The 23,151-nt window shown below is 40.4% G+C and overlaps 1 protein-coding gene across 2 annotated transcripts in view; it reads right to left on the reverse strand.

Moving 5' to 3' along the window:
* LOC115105260 (gamma-aminobutyric acid receptor subunit gamma-2-like) overlaps positions 1–12,565 on the reverse strand; it is a 72,347-nt gene extending 59,782 nt beyond the window's left edge. For both annotated transcript variants that reach the window (XM_029627058.2, XM_029627057.2), the window contains exons 1-3: positions 12,158–12,565; positions 5,235–5,377; positions 1,274–1,341 (exon numbers count right to left, since the gene is read on the reverse strand). In XM_029627058.2, the coding sequence (XP_029482918.1) occupies positions 1,274–1,341; positions 5,235–5,377; positions 12,158–12,273 (327 nt within the window). In that variant the 5' untranslated portion in view covers positions 12,274–12,565. The remainder of the gene's footprint in view (positions 1–1,273; positions 1,342–5,234; positions 5,378–12,157) is intronic.
* Between the last annotated feature and the right edge of the window lie 10,586 nt (positions 12,566–23,151).

A 23,151-nucleotide genomic window follows, 5' to 3' on the forward strand; every position in this document is an offset into this window, starting at 1 on the left:
TATTATTTGTTATTGTTGTTGCATTGTCGAGAAGGAACCTGGAAGAAAGCATTCATATGACAACAAAAGCTTTGAAACTATCTTTGTACAGGACATTTCAACTGACAACCCACCCAAGCAGGCCTTGCTCCAAACGGACGATCCTAAGAGCTCTGGCAGAGTGAGTAGTCCTAAGTGCATACCATACTATTCACCATTATGTCCATGCTTTGAGACACCCCTGCATCATCAGTCGACCCATAATCCTCTTCTCTTTAGGAAAGATTGTATCCTCACCCCAATTTCCTCAACAACAGCCATGTGATTTAATGTGAACGTACCTACGGCACTGATGACCTCTAAATGTACAGTAATCAATGTGTTCTTCACACATGCATGTGCATGCACACACATAGGCACGCTCACATGCAGACAAACACACAACGCACACATGCACAGCCTCATGGTGATTAAACAGGAGATCAAGACATTGACTGTCTCTTAACCCTGTGATGAGAGTAAAAGAGCCACACTTGTGTTAAGACTTTCTGTGGCTTGGTGCTCACCGATGATGGAGATGAGAGATTGTTTTTTTTTTTACCTTTATTTAACTAGGCAAGTCAGTTAAGAACAGATTCTTATTTTCAATGACAGCCTAGGAACTGTGGGTTTAACTGCCTGTTCAGGGGCAGAATGACAGCTTTGTACCTTGTCAGCTCGGGGATTTGAACTTGCAACCTTCCAGTTACTAGTCCAACGCTCTAACCACTAGGCTACCCTGCCGCCTCGAATTGTTGTGCAGAATTACAATGAAATATGATCCTCAGCAGGGATTTCAGTTAGAGTACAAGCTCTTCAAGCCATACCCATCCTGCCCTATTTTTACAGCCCAGCTTAATGCCTGTACTCTACAAATAGCAACAAATAGCTTATTCCGTCAAGTTTGTATGGGCCTACTCCATTTAATTCTATATGTTTATCCGACAACCATAGCCAAGGAAATGTAACAAAAGCCATGATATTACCTTGAGCAGGAATGAGGACATATTATCTCAAGTTTGATGTATGCCACACCTCATGTCATGACATGAAAGCAACACACGCACAACACAATTATGTCATTCATTACGTAACGCAATTCATCAACATTACAACTTCAAATGTACCTATGACACCAAATGTACCGAACAAGTGCAATGACGAGACGATAAGCAAAAACAATTCACCAGCTACCGAGATAAAATATTACTGTAGCATCAGAGTGCAATTTGAGAGAGAGGACGAATATACTCACCATATTGATAGCATTTACTGGGCCGATACTGTTCACAAACATGTCCGTGTGGATCACGGTTGGTTTGACTGAAAGAAGAAAAAACAAGTGTAATGATGCAGATTCGATGAACGATACGGGTATTCTGTGTTTAGGTGTTGTTGATGTCTATCTTCCTGTCTATCTTACGTCAAGGCTATATAGCTTGTGGTGCTGTAGCAGTTAGTGTGTATGAGTGTGAAATTATGGTATGGTGTTAGCTGCCCATGGTGCTGAAAATATAATTTACCATACCCTGAACTGAATGCTCTCTCTACCTACCTACCTACCTACCTACCTTCTCTCTCTCTCTCTCTCACTCTCACTCTCACTCTCTTATATACACTGCTCAAAAAAATAAAGAGAACACTTAAACAACACAATGTAACTCCAATTCAATCACACTTCTGTGAAATTAAACTGTCCACTGAGGAAGCAACACTGATTGACAATAAATTTCACATGCTGTTGTGCAAATGGAATAGACAACAGGTGGAAATTATAGGCAATTAGCAAGACACCCCCAATAAAGGAGTGGTTCTGCAGGTGGTGACCACAGACCACTTCTCAGTTCCTATGCTTCCTGGCTGATGTTTTGGGCACTTTTGAATGCTGGCGGTGCTTTCACTCTAGTGGTAGCATGAGACGGAGTCTACAACCCACACAAGTGGCTTAGGTAGTGCAGCTCCTCCAGGATGGCACATCAATGCGAGCTGTGGCAAGAAGGTTTGCTGTGTCTGTCAGCGTAGTGTCCAGAGCATGGAGGCGCTACCAGGAGACAGACCAGTACATCAGGAGACGTGGAGGAGGCCCTAGGAGGGCAACAACCCATCAGCAGGACCGCTCCCTCCGCCTTTGTGCAAGGAGGAGCAGGAGGAGCACTGCCAGAGCCCTGCAAAATGACCTCCAGCAGGCCACAAATGTGCATGTGTCTGCTCAAACGGTCAGAAACAGACTCCATGAGGGTGGTAATGAGGGCCCGACGTCCACAGGTGGGGGTTGGGCTTACAGCCCAACACCGTGCAGGACGTTTGGCATTTGGCAGAGAACACCAGGATTGGCAAATTTGCCATTGGCGCCCTGTGCTCTTCACAGACGAAAGCAGGTTCACACTGAGCATGTGACAGACGTGACAGAGTCTGGAGACGCTGTGGAGAACGTTCTGCTGCCTGCAACATCCTCCAGCATGACCGGTTTGGCGGTGGGTCAGTCATGGTGTGGGGTGGCATTTCTTTGGGGGGCCGCACAGCCCTCCATGTGCTCGCCAGAGGTAGCCTGACTGCCATTAGGTACCGAGATGAGATCCTAAGACCCCTTGTAAGACCATATGCTGGTGCGGTTGGTGCTGGGTTCCTCCTAATGCAAGACAATGCTAGACCTCATGTGACTGGAGTGTGTCAGCAGTTCCTGCAAGAGGAAGGCATTGATGCTATGGACTGGCCCGCCCGTTCCCCAGACCTGAATCCAATTGAGCACATCTGGGATATCATGTCTCGCTCCATCCACTGTGGTTGCACCACAGACTGTCCAGGAGTCGGCGGATGCTTTAGTCCAAGGTCTGGGAGGAGATCCCTCAGGAGACCATCCGCCACCTCATCAGGAGCATGCCCAGGCATTGTAGGGAGGTCGTGGAGGCCACACACACTACTGAGCCTCATTTTGACTTTTTTTAAGGACATTACATCAAAGTTGGATCAGCCCGTGGTGTGGTTTTCCACTTTAATTTTGAGTGTGACTCCAAATCCAGACCTCCATGGATTGATACATTTGATTTCCATTGATAATTTGTGTGTGATTTCATTCATTCAGATCTAGGATGTGTTATTTTAGTGTTCCCTTTTATTTTTTTGAGCAGTGTATATATATATATATATATATATATATATATATATATAGAGAGAGAGAGTCTTTGAAAAACACTCAAAATATGGTGGCACACTAAATTAAATAAAGACATTCCCCACCACTTTTTAGAATGATAACATTAACGCGGTTATATAAACAAACTTCTACACCCTGGGAATACTCATCAACGGTGCAATGACGTGTAAAGCCTGAAAAGCGAAACAATAAATGAAGCAAACTATCAGTGCGTCCATTTGGATGTCCGATTTCATTTCACTCCAGGATGGCTCCATATTATATCTTGTTTATACCTGCACTCTATGAACCACACCATTTATTTTCACTCATAACGACAATCCAGCCTGTGCCCTTGTGATATCATAAATCGAGGAAAGGAAAATGTCTTTCCCCGTCCACCTCTCTTGTTTGCTCTATTGCTATACATAGACTGCAGCAACATTAAAATGGAATGAACTGCAAAATGGACTTCAAAAGAACTGTGGCACAATCTGCAATGAATCCAAATCCCAGTTTTCAGTGCTTGGAGGAGAAAAAGCGCTCTTGGTTGTTGTTAGCTAATTATAACCCACTGTATCTGTGCAGTGGTTTCAAGTACTTAAAGGGATACTTCGGGATTTTGGCAATGAAGCCCTTTATCTACTTCCCCAGAGTCAGATGAACTGGTGGAGACCATTTGTATGTCTCCGTGTGCAGTTTGAAGGAAGTTGCTGACTAGCGCTAGAGAAATGACTAACTAGCGTTAGCACAATGACTGGAAGTCTATGGGTATGTGCTAGCATTCCAACTGCCTCTGATCTGGCGGACACACTAAACACACAGGCTTTGTTGTAAATTTCCCCCTGGCTATCCGTAAATAAAACAAAAAAAAGAAAATTGTGCCGTCTGGTTTGCTTAACATAAGGAATTTGAAATGATTTATACTTTTACTTTTGATACGGGTATTATTTTAAATCAAATATTTTTTTACTTTTACTCAAGTAGTATTTTAATGGTGACTTTCACTTTCACTTGAGTCATTTTCTATTAAGGTATCTTTACTTGTACTTAAGTATGAAAATTGGTTACTTTTTCCACCACTGTATCTGTGTAACTCTGACAGTATGGGAGAACATGACAGGGTGCAAAATCAGATCATGTTTGATGGTAAGATGGTGGCGGCTGCCTCAGTACACAAAAGTGCTATCTAGAACCTTTAAGGGCACCCTTTGAATAACCCTTTATGGTTCCAGGTAAAACACTTTTGGGATCCACCCTTTCTACAGAGGGTTCTACATGGAACCCAAAAGGTTATAACTTGAACCAAAAAGGGTTCTACATGGAACCAAAAAGGTTTCTGCTATGGGGACAGCCGAAGAAACCTTTTAGAACCCTTTTTTTCTAAGAGTGTAGATATACTGCAGCTACAGATGTAGGATCTTAATTGATCACTCTGTTGTTGCTGAGAATGTTCCTGCACCGCAGGAAATGCAGATGAGCTTAATGATATACACAAATTCACTGAACACCTGCACTAACGCACGGTTACATTAACATTATTGCACTTTTCTCTTAATTTTGGTCAGCTAGTAGCCTAACCACTGATCATGCAACATTATGGACTAAACATTCAAATCCTGTCGCTGCAGAATAATTTTCCTGCGACGATACGGGTCAAATTAAGATCTTACACCCGTATATATGCATTCTCTGTCTGAACATGGGAGCTGAGCCCAGCTGCCAGTCAAAGTGAAGGGAGAGAAAGCTACTTCACTGGCTCTATACTTGGCCCACAGCAGTGCAGTGACGGACAATGCTAATAGGCCTATGATGCATTACCAGCCCGTCCAGGTTTCACAGCTGACGCTGCCTCTGCATAACAATGCTACATGAGTCATACTGTGGTGGGACTATGGTCTGTAGTCTGAATAGGCTCTTTGAAATGAGAGGGCTGTCTTTGACGATGCTATCAGTGATGATGGTGTCTGTTCTTCCCTCATTAGCTTGTGTTGACGATGTTGATGAGAATGGAGATTGGTAACGGGGAGGGCGGCCATAGCAGCAGCAGCAGCCAATCAATGTGCGTTGATATGACACCTACCTCCTATATCTGGTCGCAGTTTGTTATCATAGCCATCTAGTAGGCTGTTTAGGATGTTGGTGACATCGCTCTCGTACACTTTGGGAGTCAACACCCAAGTTTTGTTTGTCACTTCATCATCGTCGTTTTCAGTCTGGATGGAGCTGAGGAGAGAAAATGGGAACAGAGGAAATATGAATAAATTATTTTTCCACCAGCACTATAAGCAGCGAGGTCAAATGAAAAGAGGGAAAATCAGCAACTTTCTACAACATCAGCACAGCAAAGACCACGACATCACGCTAGGCTAAGCTTGCTATGCGTTTAGGCTCTGTTCTTACAAATGTGCACTTCCCTCTGGTTGAAATCAAAGGACAAGCCAGAAATGGGATAAAAGGGCAGAACTCCTGCTGATTGCCACTGATCTCTATGTGTTGCCCTACATGAACGTCCTCACAAACTGACACCAGTCCCACAGCGCAGCTGGAACTGAGGATGACGGCAATGAATAGTGCCATAGTCCCCAAAAACACAGTTGTGAGAAAAAACTGGACGTGAGAACGTTCCGTTACCAAAACCCTTTCATAAAACATTGAATAAATGCAAGGTACAAACATTTGATCTGCTGTTCCATTTCTGAGATTTTGTAAAGACAACCAAGAGTGCCCGTAGTCCCCAAAAAAAACAGTTTGGGGAGAGATAATTCCGTTATCAAAACCCTTCCAGAACCCTGAAGAAATGCAAGGTACAGACAGTGTTCCATTTGTGAGATTTTGTAAAAGGATTCTTTGGTTTTCGGCACTCTTTTCAGTGCTCAAGCAGAAGGGTCAGTCTTGTGACTTGGCTCACATCTGTAAAACATCTCAATGCATTAAGATGTCTCAACAATCCTCAGAAACGTTTGCTTCACTCAGCCAAGAGTCAGCTAACTGAATTGCATGCAGAATAAAAAGGTGTTTTGCAATGGGTCTGGGAAACGGAGGCTGGAGACATGCATAGGCTAATAATGGTGCATTGGAGTACACCACAGATGAGCTTGATCTAGAAGTGCTAACGGCAACAAACTGCCATGAAGTGTGTGATCAGCCTAACAAACACAGATTGTGGGTTCTGGGAGGTTGTTACTGCCAATGGCACAATACGATGGAATATGAAGGATATAGATTGTATCAAAACTCACAGCTCCAGAGCTCACCCCAACTCAGTAACCATGGAATCTGAGGGATATATAATAAAACAACCTTGAGAACAGCCAGCCACCGGAAGCCCTTTGAGCAGAGAGGCTTTTGAGCTTGGAAAAATGTTTCCATGGTGCAAAAACAAAAGACACACATCACATATCTCTCTAATGGCTTTTTCATGCACTTAGGTATGGTGCAGGATATCGTGTTTTGACTACCAGTCTTCCTCAGGCAGCGTTAAGTGCTCAATATTCCTATATGGCATCACCACCCTCACATTAAAACTTCATAGATGGATTCAGGACGGCTTGGATCTTTTGGGGCTATCTTGGACACTGTGAATGGATCTGATTCAAATCATAGAACTAGAATGTACGTTGAAATAGAATGAACATTTTTAGATCTGTGGGTTTTAATCTACTACAGAGTTGAGCCAATGGCGTTCAGGTGAGGTTGCTCGGTTTTAACAGAACTCTGTGCTGTCAATGGAAGTCCTCCAGAAGTGGCTGGGTGAAAGAGACATCTGTGCATGTACCTCAGACAGATTTGAAGTATCAGTGGTTCATTTGGTAAAGGGAGGCCCATCAATATGTCCAAGCTAGAGTGTGATGCTGGAGTGCACTGGAGTGCACTAATGTTATTGTAGCTACCTCTATTGAGAAGGGCCTAGCTAACCAGAAGAGGGCTGTTTCCTATTGTATACTCAAATGTTTAAATGGTCTTTTACGGTGGTTGCATCATGTGAAAACTGCTATCAGATGAAAAGAGAACTCAAATGTCAGCATGTGAAACACGGTCTTCATGAAACCATTTAGGATGTATTTGAAAATGCAGGTTACTTGAGTTCTGTTAAATATGCTGCCTGATTAAATGTTTATCAGAACCAATAATGAATCAAATACCAATACACATTTAAGACCCCCAAATCAGTGACTAAACCATACTTTCAAATATCACAAAAAAGGTGGTGGTAATTTTCGATGTATACTTAAAATGGTCTCTTGAGCATAATATTATCATGTTGAAAAATCCCTGCTTCCCTGTTGATAGTATGTCACATTTCCGTAAGCTATCATTTCCCTGTGTTTGTGACTGTGGCTAATGCTGGCACGGCCCTCCGAACTCTCTTCCCATGCAGCCAACCACCCACAAGACACTAGGCAATCACTAGTCACCATTCTTACAATCATTATACCTAATGAAGACTCATTATGCTAGCTAGCACAATCTTAATGAAATACAATAACACAAACTGCCTTAATGGAGGTCCTCATACCACTTTCCGTGTTATTGCTATAGTGAAGGTATTAGGATATCCCTGGTGGAACAAGGTGAAAATGCCTATGTTTGTTAATTTCATGGAGAGTGAGATTGCAGTTTAGCAGAGATTTTGTAAAATGGCTTCCCTCCCGGTGCCCTGTCCTGAGGACACAGAGCTATTAGTGACAGATCAACTGACCTGTGGTGGCCTGCCCTGATTAGCTCACCTCTTGCAGCAGCGATATTCGTGGACTCAGATGATCTTAACTAAATGGAATCAGACAGATTAGAAACATGAGGATTTTTTTTCTAACAATAAAAAAAATTGAAAAAGAGATGTTCTCAATGAGACTAACCTGGAAAAATAAAGGTTAAATAACTAAATAAACAATGATGATATAAAACCTAGGGCAGATTAGGCCAATTTGAGAGGCACAAGACGCTTGGTTTCATTTGTATAAACAGTCCAGATAAGAAAAAAGGACCAGAAGGCCTATACACAGGTTTGTGAGGGAACTGACGAAGAGGAGTAGTAGGAAGGATCGGAGGACTAATGCGCACCGTGGTAAGTGTGCATAGCTTTTAATGACATACTAGAACACTGAACAAAACAATACATAACAAACGAACAGTCCCGTAAGGTGAATGACAAAAACACTAAACAGGAAATAATCACGCACAACTCAAAAGTGAAACCAGGCTACCTAAGTATGGTTCTCAATCAGGGACAACGATTGACAGCTGCCTCTGATTGAGAACCATACCAGGCCAAACACAGAAATCCCAAATGATAGAAAAAGGAACATAGACTGCCCACCCAGACTCACGCCCTGACCAGACTAAAACAAAAGACAAAACAAAGGAACTAAGGTCAGAACGTGACAACTAGCTAGCAGAAGATGGCAAATCCAAGACAAAATCCAATAACACACTGAAGCTCAGTCCCTCCAGGATTTCTCTGGGATTTTTTAGTGATATTTGCGGGCAAAAATGTTTTTGCTGCAGCAATTCTGACATTTTTGCATGGAAATATGCAATGGTTTTTGTCCAATTTGTCGCAAAAAAATGCGTTGATGAAGGAAAACGTTTTGTTGACGAGTCGCTTGATTGAACCATGTTCTGCTGTAAATGTGCGGCGATTGGTTGAAATTGCAAGCTTTATTTTTGTACTGCGGTGATAGGTCAGTTTTCTGCGATAATATTGTGACTAACCCATTTTTTTATGCGGAAATAGTACAGTGACGGATAGAATGTGCAAGCCCTCCCATAACATGCAGGGAATTCTGAAACAAAACAAAAGTGATAGCAGAATCCTGGAAAGCCTGAAAGCTGATAGGTTAAAACAGAACAGTTCAATTGAAAGATGGGACTACGTAGGCCTACTGTAATTCCCTACACATTAAGTGTCATGCAGGTGGGAATTTAAGGAAGTAGGTTATATAAATGCTTTTTCACAGTATCATCCTCAGTTTACCCACTACAGTAGGCTTATGCCCTGTGCCCTTTGAAAATAAACTTGCTTTTTAGGATTAAGAATAGGTGTCTTTCAGGATCATTGTAAAACACTACCCGCAGGCTAACACAGCAGTGACCATCCTGAGATACCTCACAGTCAGCGGTATCTTATGCACCAGGAAAATGAAGTGTCTAATGTAAAAGCATATATAAATCCCTATGGTCCTACTTCAGGATTATTGTAATACCGACTGGAAGGTCCTGGCTACATGTGTTATCAGTTCAACACTGAGACCCAAATCACAGTCGTATCCCAGAATCTAAAATTGTCCTCACATTTCCCCCATGGGTATCTGAGAGAACAAACTCTGAGTCATGGCGGAGAAGTAAAGGTTTTACCTATACATTACATGACATTACATTACCTATACATTACATTACCTATATATGACATTACATTCTTCACATATAAATGCTTTCAACCAGGGAGAGAGAAGCTTAATCTCTTCATATTTTGTGAACAATTGTAAAAATGTGTTCCGAAAATAAGGCAGACATACCCAAAGCACATAAATAGATGTGCATGGCCAAACCTACAGGCCTTTCTATCTCCAATTCCTCCCATCAAAGAAAACAGAAAGAGCCAGCCACTTCATTGAAGTTTTGCCCTGTAGAGACGTGAGACACCTGTAGGTCATTATAACATAGACATTCTGAGGGATCACACTATAGATGCAGTTTGTCTGCCATATAAGTTGTGTAATAGCAACAGATGCTATGATCAGGGCCAGTTTAACCCAATGGGCAACATGGGCTCCAACCCAGGGCATTGCTTCTGGCATGCCCATACAGTGACTTACTTGACTTAAGCCCTTGGTTCCTATAAACCCGTTGATAAATGTCCTCCATATGCCATACTGTAGTTGTGTATTGTTGTCATCTTTAACAAAATGAAAAATGAGATGAAAGAGAGTATACAGCGAGAGGACACATTGAGAGGAGCAAATTAACAATAGATATTTTGTACAGTAGCGCCATGCTGAGTTTTTGCTGTACTGGAGCTCTGACTTGACCATCTAGTTAGTACATGGTGTGGGTACAGTGTGAGTGCCTGAAATGGTTGCATAATGTATCAAACACGACACATTTATTTGATAAGGCACACCAATGTGATACAGCTTAATACACCTATTGTTTTCTATGCCTCTGGCCTAGGGCCCACCTTAATCCAGCACTGTCAGGGCATGGCTTAATAATCATATTGTGATAATCCACTCAACACAGATTACCTGACCTGTGATGATCTATTGGCCTTTTGAAATCAGAGACATCACAACACAAAATGCCTGGGTGGGGTGGGGTCCAAGGGAGGGCCACTAGGCTACAGGTAGTCTCTCATTGTGACACTACTTCGTGCTGGCAAGGCCTTGGCACTTCCTGGGTTTACAGATACTTCCTGGGGATTACATCAGAGGGCATTTGTTTCCCCTGGGTGCCGACGCTACCAACAGTGAACTATGGGTGGTCGTGGAGCATGGCCCAGTATACTGTAAACCAAATAGTTGGAGTGGAAGTTTGTTATTGTTACGAGTATCTTATTGTATGAGTATCTTATTGTTATGAATATCTTATTGTTCCTCACAGTGGTTTCATAGGTCATACTCAGTATTGAAATTCAAATAGCTAGTAAGGAAATTGTAGTAACAACTATACACTTCAAATAAATGTGTCAAAATAAAATCCCGATGCCTTTTGTAGGGACAGGCCAGACCTTATGTTGTACCTAGCCTTGACAGCCAATACAGTGTTTGTCTTTCACAGGTGTCTATGTATGTATCATGTAAGTATTCCTCCTAGAATTTACTAACTAGAATGCATCTTTACGGTGTCTTTCTTTGATAAACATGAGCCGCAATCAAGGTGTTCATTACATGTCACGCATCTAATTAACATGCTCATGTGATCTGTGATATGACATAACCAAAGTACCCAGATGCATATACAGATCCTACTGTACATTTCGGAACTCTTAACCACAGAATCCTTTTAAATTAGGGTTGAATCACGTTAATAAAGGCCGAAATATGTGTGAATACAATTGCGTACACAGTTTTAATCTGGGCCAGAGAGCTCCATGGTCACATTTTCCACGATGGTGATTGAATGAACACTGATCTATCACCCTCCATTTCTCACCCTCAAGGAGCACACAAGACAGAAGCGATGTGAGCCCTTAAACCATCTGCTTCCTTCTCAAGTGTTCATATTCTCTTGGTGCAAATGGCTGCCTTTTCGTGACAAGTCAAACTGAGCATTTTCTTTCCACAGATTCAGGAGTTGGCAGTGAATCAGTATAATATTCTCAAACGTTAAGACATCAGGGTGGTCGTAGTCACAGTCCATCACCTTAAAAACATGCTGGGAATGGTGATGCTTTGGATCTTGGAACATAAGGAACTTACATCAATAGACTATGCCTTCACCAGGTCTTCACATGTGCAATTAGGGTATACAGTACATGCAAAAAGTAGCTTACATTTACAATGGTTCAATATATAGATATGGTATGCTATTTTATACATATTTGTTCATGGCAATGGCTTTAAATATTATTCAGATCTGAATAGCATTGCCCAGTAGCCCACAGAACCGTGATTATATATCCTTCTACAGCGAATACACCCGTGGAAATAATGGACATCCTGCAGATCCTCCCCAAAAACGGCTCTATTGGAATCACGTTAAACATGACAGTGAACTCGTATGGCGGGGACAACACTACCTAACCAACCTGTTAACATATCATTACAATGTGTGAAAACAATGGTTGACACGTAGCCTAACTAAACGAGTTCTGGTTCTGTAACAAGCCCCTATAATAAGCGACAGTGTATGATCGTGTCTGAGAGAAAGCATAAGACGAAGATTCGAGAAAAAATAACATATTGAAATAACTGGGCTGGGCTCTCATTCTAGGAAGCAAAAAAAAAAAACATATTCGCCCGGCCATACATGTATCTGGTGTCGGCATTTTAATAAAAGCCTTACCTTGTAGGAAGATGAGCGAATAAAAACACCCAGAGAAATAGCTTCACAGGGAAGGAAGCATTCGCCATCGCTGTCGAGCATTTAGATGCTACATTTGTAGGAGCCATTATCACCATCTTCTTTTCCTCTTTATTGCAGATGGACGGGTCCCCTTATTTACTGTCTATCCTCACGGTGATACATTACGCGAATAGCATAAGCGGCTCGCGTTAGCATTCGGTTTGGGAAAATGTAGACCTGCTGCAGCGTTGAGGAAAACGGTCACAAAACTGATTGAATCGAAGCAAGCTTGACCGATCATGCGAAATAATAGTAAAAACTACATAAATACAACGGTTCCGGAATAGCCTAATATCCCAAATCTGAGAAATATATTGGATCGTCAGTCTGAATGCAGATTAACTCTGGGGTCAAAGAGGAACGGATGCACGTTGCTGCAGCACAGATCAACACATGCGTGGTTTCATCGCGCGGAAGCAGATATGTGGAGAGATGAAGATACACCTTAGCTTGCTACTATCCTTAAAATATGCACCCTAAATCGTTTTGGTTGCTATTTTGCTAGACTAGAAATGCCGCATAAAATGTTGAGAGAGTGTTGGTTTGGCAGGTTTGAGCGTCCGACAGACGTGTATTCAATTGGGTGGTACTAAATAGATCCAGCAAACAGCTGATATGGCGGTAAGAAGTATGCTATAGCTACATCTTTCACATAGTAAACAATGGTCACAATATGTATTTCACTGAGCTGAAAATATAATCTAGGCTATAGCCTACGCGACTAGTTGCCACCATGTACAGATCCCCTACGGTTTTGCTTTCAGCACCCCGGACAGCTCCCCCCCAGGTTTCTGCTTGCGATTGCAAACCTATTATCAAGAATTACGTTACGATGGTTGTGAAATGAAGATTTTATTTTATTTTATTAATCTTCAAAAAGGAAGCTAGACTATGACATTGTTTTTTGGCAAATGGGTATATTTCCATAGGTAAGAAAATGTATGACACGTTTTAGTTGTCAAGGTGCTTGATACAGGTTACACATTTAGAAAAAAAGGTGCTATGTAGAACCTAAAAGTGTTCTTCGGCTGTCCCTTAATGAGAACCCTCTTGAATAACCCGTGTTGGTTCCTAGTAGAGCCCTCTTGGTTCCAAGTAGAACCCTTTTGGAGTCCATGTTCTACATTGAACCCAAAATGGTTCTTATTAGAACCAAAAAGGGTTTTACCTGGAACCAAAAATGGTTTTCCTATGGGAACAGCCGAATAACCTTTTTGGAACCCTTTTTTCTAATAGTGTATTTGGTCTTGGAGGTTTGTAGCTCAGTGCTATTTTAACAACTGTCTTGTTAGCTGTAATGTATGAACACTGTGGTGTTCACTGGTCTCTTTTAGAGTCTCCAAATGTGTTTAACACAGGGATTAATGTTCTTATTCTTATTTGCTGTAATTCATTCTGAGGTCACCTTGGGTAATTTACTATAACATAAAATCAGATAATATCATTTGTCTGACAAATTATCTGATGGGAGACAGTTATACCTAAATGGTCAGTCCCCATTTACTCTCACCTGGGGAAGACCCCCCAAAAAAAAATGTGTTTGAGAAGTGTCTGCAAGTTTGTGATGTCATCAAAGGCATCACATGTGCTTAGCAGTCCTTTGAGGGTCTGATCTAAAGCAGCATTGTGCTCACTGGAATAATATGTACAGTACACTATATGCATAAATTAATTTGTGGAACATTGGCACATCTAAGCAGCATATCCAGTAGCATATATTTCTAGAATGTATTCCATGGGAAATTGCTTCAATTAAAGTACAAGGTATATATTTAAATCAACCAAATGCATAGCCTACACCATGAGACAACACATGCCATTTGACCCTGATGTCATGTGCTGTCCTAGGGTTTGTCTTATGTTTTCCCTTCACAAATCAAATACTTTTGCACAGCACTAACATGCTCAGTGTTTCCAAAGAAGAAAATATGCTGAATTGAAAACAAACATTGTCAGAAAATCTTTGTCACAAAAAATATAACCTTTCTCATCTGAATTCAACAGGCACAGATGTATCCAGTAGTCTACATCTTTTAATGGGATGCTTGCCAAAATCCCTCTGAACACTTAGCCCACACGCATACACAACAACAGACACGCATCGCTGAGGGTCCTATGAGGATAGCGGTGATTAACTGTTTGCATGTATCAATTCCACGTTGCATAGTAAATACTGTTTCATTCACATACACATCAGGATCCAGTCTCCTTGCATCAACACATATGCATATTAGCAATGACAAATCAGTGGTTAAAATTCATCCCATTGAATGGCTAGCCTTACCAGCTGCCTGTGTCATACATAGATAGTGAGGTGCCTTGGTTTAATAATAAAACCATGTACTCGTTTGTAACAATTGAAGCTTGGAGTGATATAATTATCTGTGGGAAATTTGAATGCTGGTTCACCAGGTCTACAATAATATCTTCAACAAGCACCTTTATTGAAAAGAAAGAGAGTATGCTGTCATATTTTTTATCGCCACATGAATGGTTTCGAACCCAATTTCTCAGCTGCGCCTGATGCTTAAGTTATCAGATTCACAAGCAATGTACTGCATGCGCCATGTGGAAAAGCTAGACGTTTCAGTCTCATCGCCACCCACATATCTACGCTGATGAGGAACTACATTTAGAGTGATGATAACAAAAACCTCACATGCCCATGTTTATATAACCCAGCAAACGTGTGTTTTTTTGCACTGACCTGGAAAATAATTGGGATTTAATTAAATACAGAATCTAGTCTCAGGCAAGCCTCATGTTCCCCAGCAAAGCCGGCCATATAGCGTCACTGGATCTGTTTTGTTCCTAAACACTCCATTGTGTTTCTATTCGATGACTTTAAAAATAAAAAAAGGAGATTCTGAATTATTTTACATATCATAACCCCAGATAAATACAATTGAATGGTACCAGTGCAATATAATTCTTCATTGTTCCATTTGTTTTTGGGACAAAATACATAGTTACATCTGGAAAAAGAGTTCTTTGTAGATTATATGTGGTACAGTGAAAGAGCTCTGCAATGTGCAGAGGGGAGGTCTTGTTTTGATCTACAAGGGCAAAGAAGACAGAGGACAGCATTATTATTCATCTCCTACTGTCGTTGTTACTTTATATTCTCGCAATGACCCCTTTAGCCCGTAGCCAACACATGGTACACTGACATCCAATGGAGAGTGAAGAAGTCTATACTTAGCTTTGAACCTGTGTAGAATAAAACTTCTGTTGGAGGCTAATTATAATACAAGTACAACTAGTGGGTGTAAAGTCCTTAAGCATTTAATGTCACCTGGAACAACAGAACGAACCAGATAATACCGGTATGAGCCTGTGTATTTTTTTATGTTATTTCTTGAGGGGAGGCAGATTACACAACCTGAGTATACAGCCCAGGTTGAGGGCTTTATCAATCAGTTGTCTGCAGATTAATTCAACTCTTCTTGTTTAGTTCGGTGTTATATAAATGAACCAGCTCTCCTGGTCACCTCACATGGACAGACATGATGAACAAAGAGCTTTACAACAGCTTGGAATGATTGCTGGATTTACTTACAGATTCTAGGGCTTTGTGTCAATTTTCTGTCAACTAATCTGTGTACTATACTGGTGGAGCACGAATTCCAATAGTTGGTCACATACATTGTTTGCATTTTCATATATCAGAGGGATTAATTAATTATCTACATGGGCCCTATTTATACATGAATGTATAAATAGGAACATTTGTTTAATTTGCATAGTGGGGGAAACATCCTTTGTACAGATCACTGATAGACTTAGTTCTTCATCAGCTTCGGTAGAATCAACCACGGCATAACTCACTTCCACTGTGGTCTTTGTCTAAAAAGTATTAGTACAGTCTCAACCACTCCTTCCCATACCCAGCCTCCATGTTCTGAGGTTGTCAGAGCCCTCTCTATTTGTCATCATTAAACGCAAGATAATAAGGCACCAGTATGCTAATGTGAGCCTGGCTGACTGCTCACATGGACCTAGTCTCTATAGTTTGTTGTTCATCTGAAAACATCCATAATAGCACGTACCCCAGGGACTGATGCATCAGCATCACACTCCCAGGCAGGCCACCATGTCATTGGTACTGTCATGGACACTGCTCAGGTCACTGCTAATCCCCAAAGATGGTACAGAGATATTGATTTGGTTGGATGTTGATTAGATGCTTATTTTCCAGCGGTCATTGCTGCTCATTTGAATTCATTCAATATTTAGGGTAAAGTAACCTCTTATGCACTTTGACAGCTACCTTTTATGTAGCACTGCACATGTGTATATGTGTATGAAAATCAATGCACACAACTGTAACTGTGTCCTTTCAATGAACACAGTGATTGTAGTTACAGTGGTTTAAACAGGCCAACTGCAGTTGCTCAGTACACAATAACCATTGAAGATGGACCAAGATAGGATTTACCTCATAACACTGTCTGGGCACTCAGTCAAGTCAAGCACAGGTTATTTAGGATTTTAAGAGAGGCAGGTTGCATGGTGAAAGAGATTCAGGAAATGCTCCCTCAACACGCATTCATCTGTCCTGTCACGCATACACCTGTGCTGTACTGCCTCCCTGGATTCTCTCCCTGGGCTCCCTCCGAAGAGTGCCTCCCTGTACTCTCTCCCTAATACTCACCTGGATATGCACCTCAGCAACAACCACTTTACGTTTCAGCCTCCTCTTAGCTACACCACCCCTTCACAGTCTATTGACTAGATTAACTGAAGGAATTGGTCAATTGTTGTGTTAGGTTCTTGTTGCTGTTCAATGTGCATCTTTGAACACCAGTCATAGCGTTAAGTGCATCACCAATATTTAAAAAAAAAAAAAAAAAATCTTTCTTGTATCATGTATTTTTAAGGGCATTCTTTTAAAGGGATTCTTATGCATCTTTGATAGGCTGCCATTTTGGAGACTGTGCATTTTGAATACATTGCGAAGATGCCACACTTAGGTTACACCACTAGCCTTTCAGGCGGATATACTTAGATCATTGTAATGAGGGTAATCGGTTCTGAATCATTTACTCTGTAGTTTGGTGGTTCCAAACTTCTTCCATTTAAGAACGATGGAGGCCACTGTGTTCTTGGGGACCTTCAATACTGCCGACATTTTAGGTAAACTTCCCCAGATCTGTGTCTCAACACAATCCTGTCTCGGAGCTCTACCGACAATTGCTTCGACCTCATGGCTTGGTTTTTGCTCCAACATGCACAGTTAACTGTGGGACCTTATATAGACAGGTGTTTGCCTTTCCAAATCATGTCCAATCTATTGAATTTACCACAGATGGACTCCAAATAAGTTATAGAAACATCTCAAGGATGATCAATGGAAACAGGATGCACCTGAGCTCAATTTCGAGTCTCATTGGAAAGGGTCTGAATATTTATGTAACTAAGGTATTTTTTGCGTAAATGTCTAAAAAACAGTTTTCATTTTGTAATTATGGGGTATTGTGTGTAGATTGGTGAGGGAAAAAAGTGAATTCAAAACCCTTTTAGAATAAGGCTGTAATAACAAAATGTGGGAAAAGTAAAGGGGTCTGAATTCTTTCCGAATGCACTGTATACACAACTAAGTTTGTTCAAGTCAGAGCATTGTTTTAAAAAGTAGGGTAACGCCAGAATTGCCATTGGTAAGAGAGGAGCAGACATATTTGTCTCCAGTGAGTGCTTTCTTATGTACATGGACTTATGGGGCCATTACAGATACTAGACCATGCATTGTCTGTCAGACAGAGTTTACCTTAAAATCTTTGAGCAGTCCGGGTTATGAAAACTCATCTCTGAACATATCAACCGCCTTTAAAATTGCAGATCACGACATGTCACATTTTTTATGTTGGTTTTCAAAAACTATTTTATGTTTTTGGGCCGCCAATGGAGGCACTAAAATTTGAGATAAAATCAAGAGGAATATGTACTTGTTTCCTAACCATCAGGTAAAAAGTACATATTCCATTTGTTTTTCTGCCACAGAGGTCTGCCTGTTTAGGGCATAGACAGCAAACTGGGCTACAGTTTTAAGTCTCTGAACCTAGAGTAGTTTGGCAGTGACCACACAAACAAACCTGCTCCCAAGACTGTTAACCCATATCATGATACCCAGGAAGTATATTTACACCACCCTATATCTAGGTTGATGTATTGCTCTGATCCAACCTATCCAAACTAAATAAATTCAATGCATCTCCTCCACCCGAGTGTGCTGACATCACACACATCTGTAGTATAGTGATGCAGATATATTTAACACTTAACCTTTTACTGCAGTGGGCTGAATCAGGGTCACACAGAGTGTTTCTTGACAGTCTTAAACAGATCTAAGGAGGTGAAATGTATTCCATTTTGAGTTTGCATCCTAATGTTGCATTTTATAGACTGAAATAAAATAAAAGCTGTTTGACATAAACCCTGGGGCAGCAGGGTAGCCTAGTGGTTTGAGCTGGACTAGTAACCGAAAGGTTGCAAGTTCAAATCCCCAAGCTGACAAGGTACAAATCTTGTCGTTCTGCCCCTGAACATGTCAGTTAACCTACTGTTCCTAGGCCGTCATTGAAAATAAGAATTTGTTCTTAACTGACTTGTCTAGTTAAATAAAGGTAAAATAAACACACAATTTTCAAAATAATATAATATCATTTTTTACTGTTAATTTATAACATTGAGGCCACAAGGTCATTTGACTGCTGGAAATTGCCAAGTAGCCTATCACAACAAGGATAGTACTGTAGTCATAAGAACACAATCATGCCATGAGAGGTTGATGACCAAAAAAGTTCCTAAACTGGAGTTGAATGAAAAATTGCACATCTTGTTAGCACAAGATACGTTATGTCTCTTTCTGCAAGGCTGGCATCTCTTCCTTTTGGACTGTGAGCAGTGGGGGCACCTGCGTCGCTATTTCTAACCTCTCTCTCTCTTTCTTTGCTGTGATTATGAGAGACGTCAGCAGGATGATTTAATTGCTGCTCTGATACAGTATTTGTGCTGCTTAAATTAAGCAGGTATAATCTCTCCTCCCTAAGGTAGATCATGTTGAGTTTCTCCTTCCGGCTTACATATTATTTGCGGGGCATCTCTGTAGGGTGGTAGCAATTCAAATAGACATCATAACTATTGCCTTGTATGTGAGGCTTTTTAGCTATACCCAAAAGGAAATTACAGATGGGGAACAGGTGATTAGCCACGTTAACGTTTTATAGTCTCGTAGTCTAGAGTATTATAAACAAAAACATAACTGTGTCTATAGCAGGCCTTTTCAGTCCTACACCAACCCTTAATTCATCAAAGATGGAATCTGATATACAGTATAAGTAATATCAACACACACACACAGTATGTCATTCTGTTGTCAAAAGATTCAGCTGCTTTAGGATGTTGCTTTAGGATGTTGCTTTAGGATGTTGCTTTAGGATGTTCCTTTAGGATGTTGCTTTAGGATGTTCCTTTAGGATGTTGCTTTAGGATGTTGCTTTAGGATGTCGTCAAAGCGCTTTTTCCCTCCCGATCATTCATGGTCTGTATAATCAAGATTAGCATATCCTCCGGCAGATTGCAAACTCCTCGACACCCTATGGATTTCTCTGATTACGAGTTTAAATCTTCAACTCCTCGTGTTCTTGTTTTTATCCACACTCTCTCCTAAATTACGAAACATAAACTAAACTGTTTGCTTGATGAAACGCCAATCTAATTTTCTAATAAGATGCCAGCATGAATCTTTTATTTGAATTGTCATCCAAAAGTATTTACGCCTCCATAAATAATACTAAATAATCCTCTGCACTAAATTGCCCTTTCATCACATGCAGCAAGATATGTTTGATGTGGATACATATGTAAATGAGAAGAGTTACTAATCAAATGGTAAAAAATAGGAGTCTTGATATTTGAAAAATAAATGACTTCCCCTGCCAAGAATACGTGATTATTGCAAAGATCAACACTCCTTTACCAAGTGAGAAAATGTGAGGTATAACTTCATATCCACGTACAGTATTTGCTTCATTCAAGTACTGAGACTGGGCCAATTAGACCTGATAGAAAAAACAAACAGATTTAAATAGAGACTATACCCAAGACCAACACAAAACAGTGACTTTGGCAGTACAATGCCATTTCTGCTCTCTTTCTGCTCTCAGGTTCGAGAGCCCAAAATAATTCATATAACTTCAACTACTGTTTACTATGGAAGACAATTAGCCATGTTCCAGTGAACTTTAGGGTCATTTCCCTGTCGATGTCTCTAATCAACTAACTAAATCAAACTAAAGTCAAACAATTATGTTTCTGTTTCTTGAGGTGAACATGAGGTGCCCATGTATGTATGGCCTAGTTGTTATTCACGACAAAACAGCAGAGTAGTTCTCGAGAGCAGCGTGACTCATTTCAGGTTTCTTGGAGCAGCAATCTCTGAGATGGTATTGCTCTGCCAAGTTATGGTGAATTATTTAGGTTTCCCCCACTCTTCTCCCATGCCTCCACTAACCTCTTGACCCCCTCTGACAGTGGGGCAGGATGATATCGAAGGCTCTCAGAAATGACTATTATTTATTCCAGAAACTATAACAGTTTGTTCACACATCGCATCCTGCCATCAAAAATCATTGAAAAGTTAGATTTCTCTTGGCTTGTGAATCCATGATCTCCAACCCTTCGCACCATTCTGTAGGATGACACCAAAATGAAATAATGAGTCCCTGATCTTTCTTAATGTTTATGTAATAGTGAGGATGAATTTTACCCATGCCAGTAACTGAGTTTTTATAGCCAGGGAACATTTAGCCACATACACTGTCATCTGCTTTGGATTTTAATGACAAATGGAGCCCAATGCCTGGAAATGCATGAGGGACAATCATAAAGTCCTTTAGCCCTGAAATGTTACCACAATCAGTACAAAGACAGAATGTGCCATCAAAGCCATTGAGATAACAGTGAGGAATTCAATTTGTAGCGCCTGCAATTGTTTGTGTCTCATTGAATTAATAACAATAAAATGTGTCCTTCATAGAAGTCAGAACACCACAAAACGGTCAGCAGATCACTGCTGTCCCTGGGTTGAGCTGATGCAATACAGTATCTTCGAAAAAACACGGCATGTCTCCAAACAGGAAAATAATTCTGCGGCAATATTTATCCAAATTGACATGCATGACCAACATGGCTGATCTGTGGGCACACACCATTCACCGCACCCTCCAAATGTTGAGTTATGAGCATTGTGACAAACCAACCTGTGTGGCAACCAGCCCCTGAAATAAGAGGATGACACATATATCTCTGTGTTCAGTATTTTTCAACGCTGCAGAAATGTGATGAAAATCCAATTCATTGCCCAAGAGATGTTTGGTAGATCCCAAGCCTTTTCTGCATTCTCATCAGGCAGTTATTTATATAACTCTTGTTTAACCCAAACCCATAGATTTCTCTCACTGTGAATACAGACAGCAATAGTTACTCAGCCAACAATTGTTCATTCATCCAGCTTTTTTGAGTGTCCAACATTTTCTCCCTGACTAAGGGGATAAAGGCGAGTGCACTTGTCGTCACCAGTGGAAAAAGGTGATAAATAGCCTTTTACAACTGTTTCTACCGCTGAATATAGAGATCTATCCTAAAGTTTAGCTGCTATGTCAAAATAATACTTGAAGAAAGCATTTAATGAAAAGCCTGTCAACTCAAATGATGAAATAAAGAACGTATTATATAAGAACGTATGACTTTTCCCATATTTTGTGGTGCTACAGCCTGAATTTCAAATAGATTCAATTGAGATTGTGTATCACTGGCCTACACACAATACTGTGGATGTCAAAGTGGAATTATGTTTTTCTTCATTTTAAGAAATGTATTAAAATGAAAAGCTGAAATGTCTTGAGTCAATTAGTATTCCACCCCTTTGTTAGGGCAAGCCTAAATAAGTTCAGGAGTAAAAATGTCCTTAACATGTCACATAATAAATTGCATGGACTCACTCTATATGCAATATTAGTGTTAACATGATTTTTGAATGACTACCTCATCTCTGTACCCCACCCTCAGTCGAGCAGTGAATTTTAAACACAGATTCAACCACAAAGGCCAGGGAGGTTTTCCAATGCAACAAAGTGTGGAATACATACAATGCCTACTTTCTGAGGGCACTGTATATGTATTTATGGTTGATTTTGCAAATACGGCACAATTAGAAGATAAATGTTTTTGAAAATGAAACCTCTTGAAACGGCTTTTTATCTATCAAACTATTTTCTTCACTGTCTGGAAACAAGATGTAATAGTGGCTGAAACCATGCTATTTAATAATATAAAGATGTTTATCAGTTCCCCCAAATACCTTGAGGGGAAATGTCATTACCACCACGTCCTAAAATTAGCTATTTTAGTTGAAAAGGAAATTACATAACTTGTGCCGAAGGTATTTTATATAACATTTCACCAGATTCAAACTGCCAAATACACAAATTTGAAGGGGTGTCCACAAACTTTTATATATACACTACAGTTCAAAAGTTTGGGGTCACTTAGAAATGTCCTTCTTTTTGAAAGACCATTTTTCCATAAAAAATATGCCGTTTCCAGCTTCATTGGTCATTTACAACATTAACAATGTCTACATTGTATTTCTGATCAATTTGATGTTATTTTAATGGACATTTTTATTTCAAAAACAAGATTTCTAAGTGACCCCAAACTTTTAAACGGTAGTGTATATATATATATATATACACATGTATATATATATATATAGTGGAGGTAGTAAGTCACATAAATAGACATTAAAATCACTCAATCATCCTAACATATTACAAAATGTGATTATGTCTTATTTAGCAAATAAGTGTTCAATTTCAACATAACCATGATTGTATATGTCATTTGTGTGTCTTTTCGGACCTTAAGATAAGTAA

The sequence above is a fragment of the Oncorhynchus nerka genome, linkage group LG22, assembly GCF_034236695.1.
Source record: "Oncorhynchus nerka isolate Pitt River linkage group LG22, Oner_Uvic_2.0, whole genome shotgun sequence".
In the NCBI taxonomy this organism is placed as follows: Eukaryota; Metazoa; Chordata; class Actinopteri; order Salmoniformes; family Salmonidae; genus Oncorhynchus; species Oncorhynchus nerka.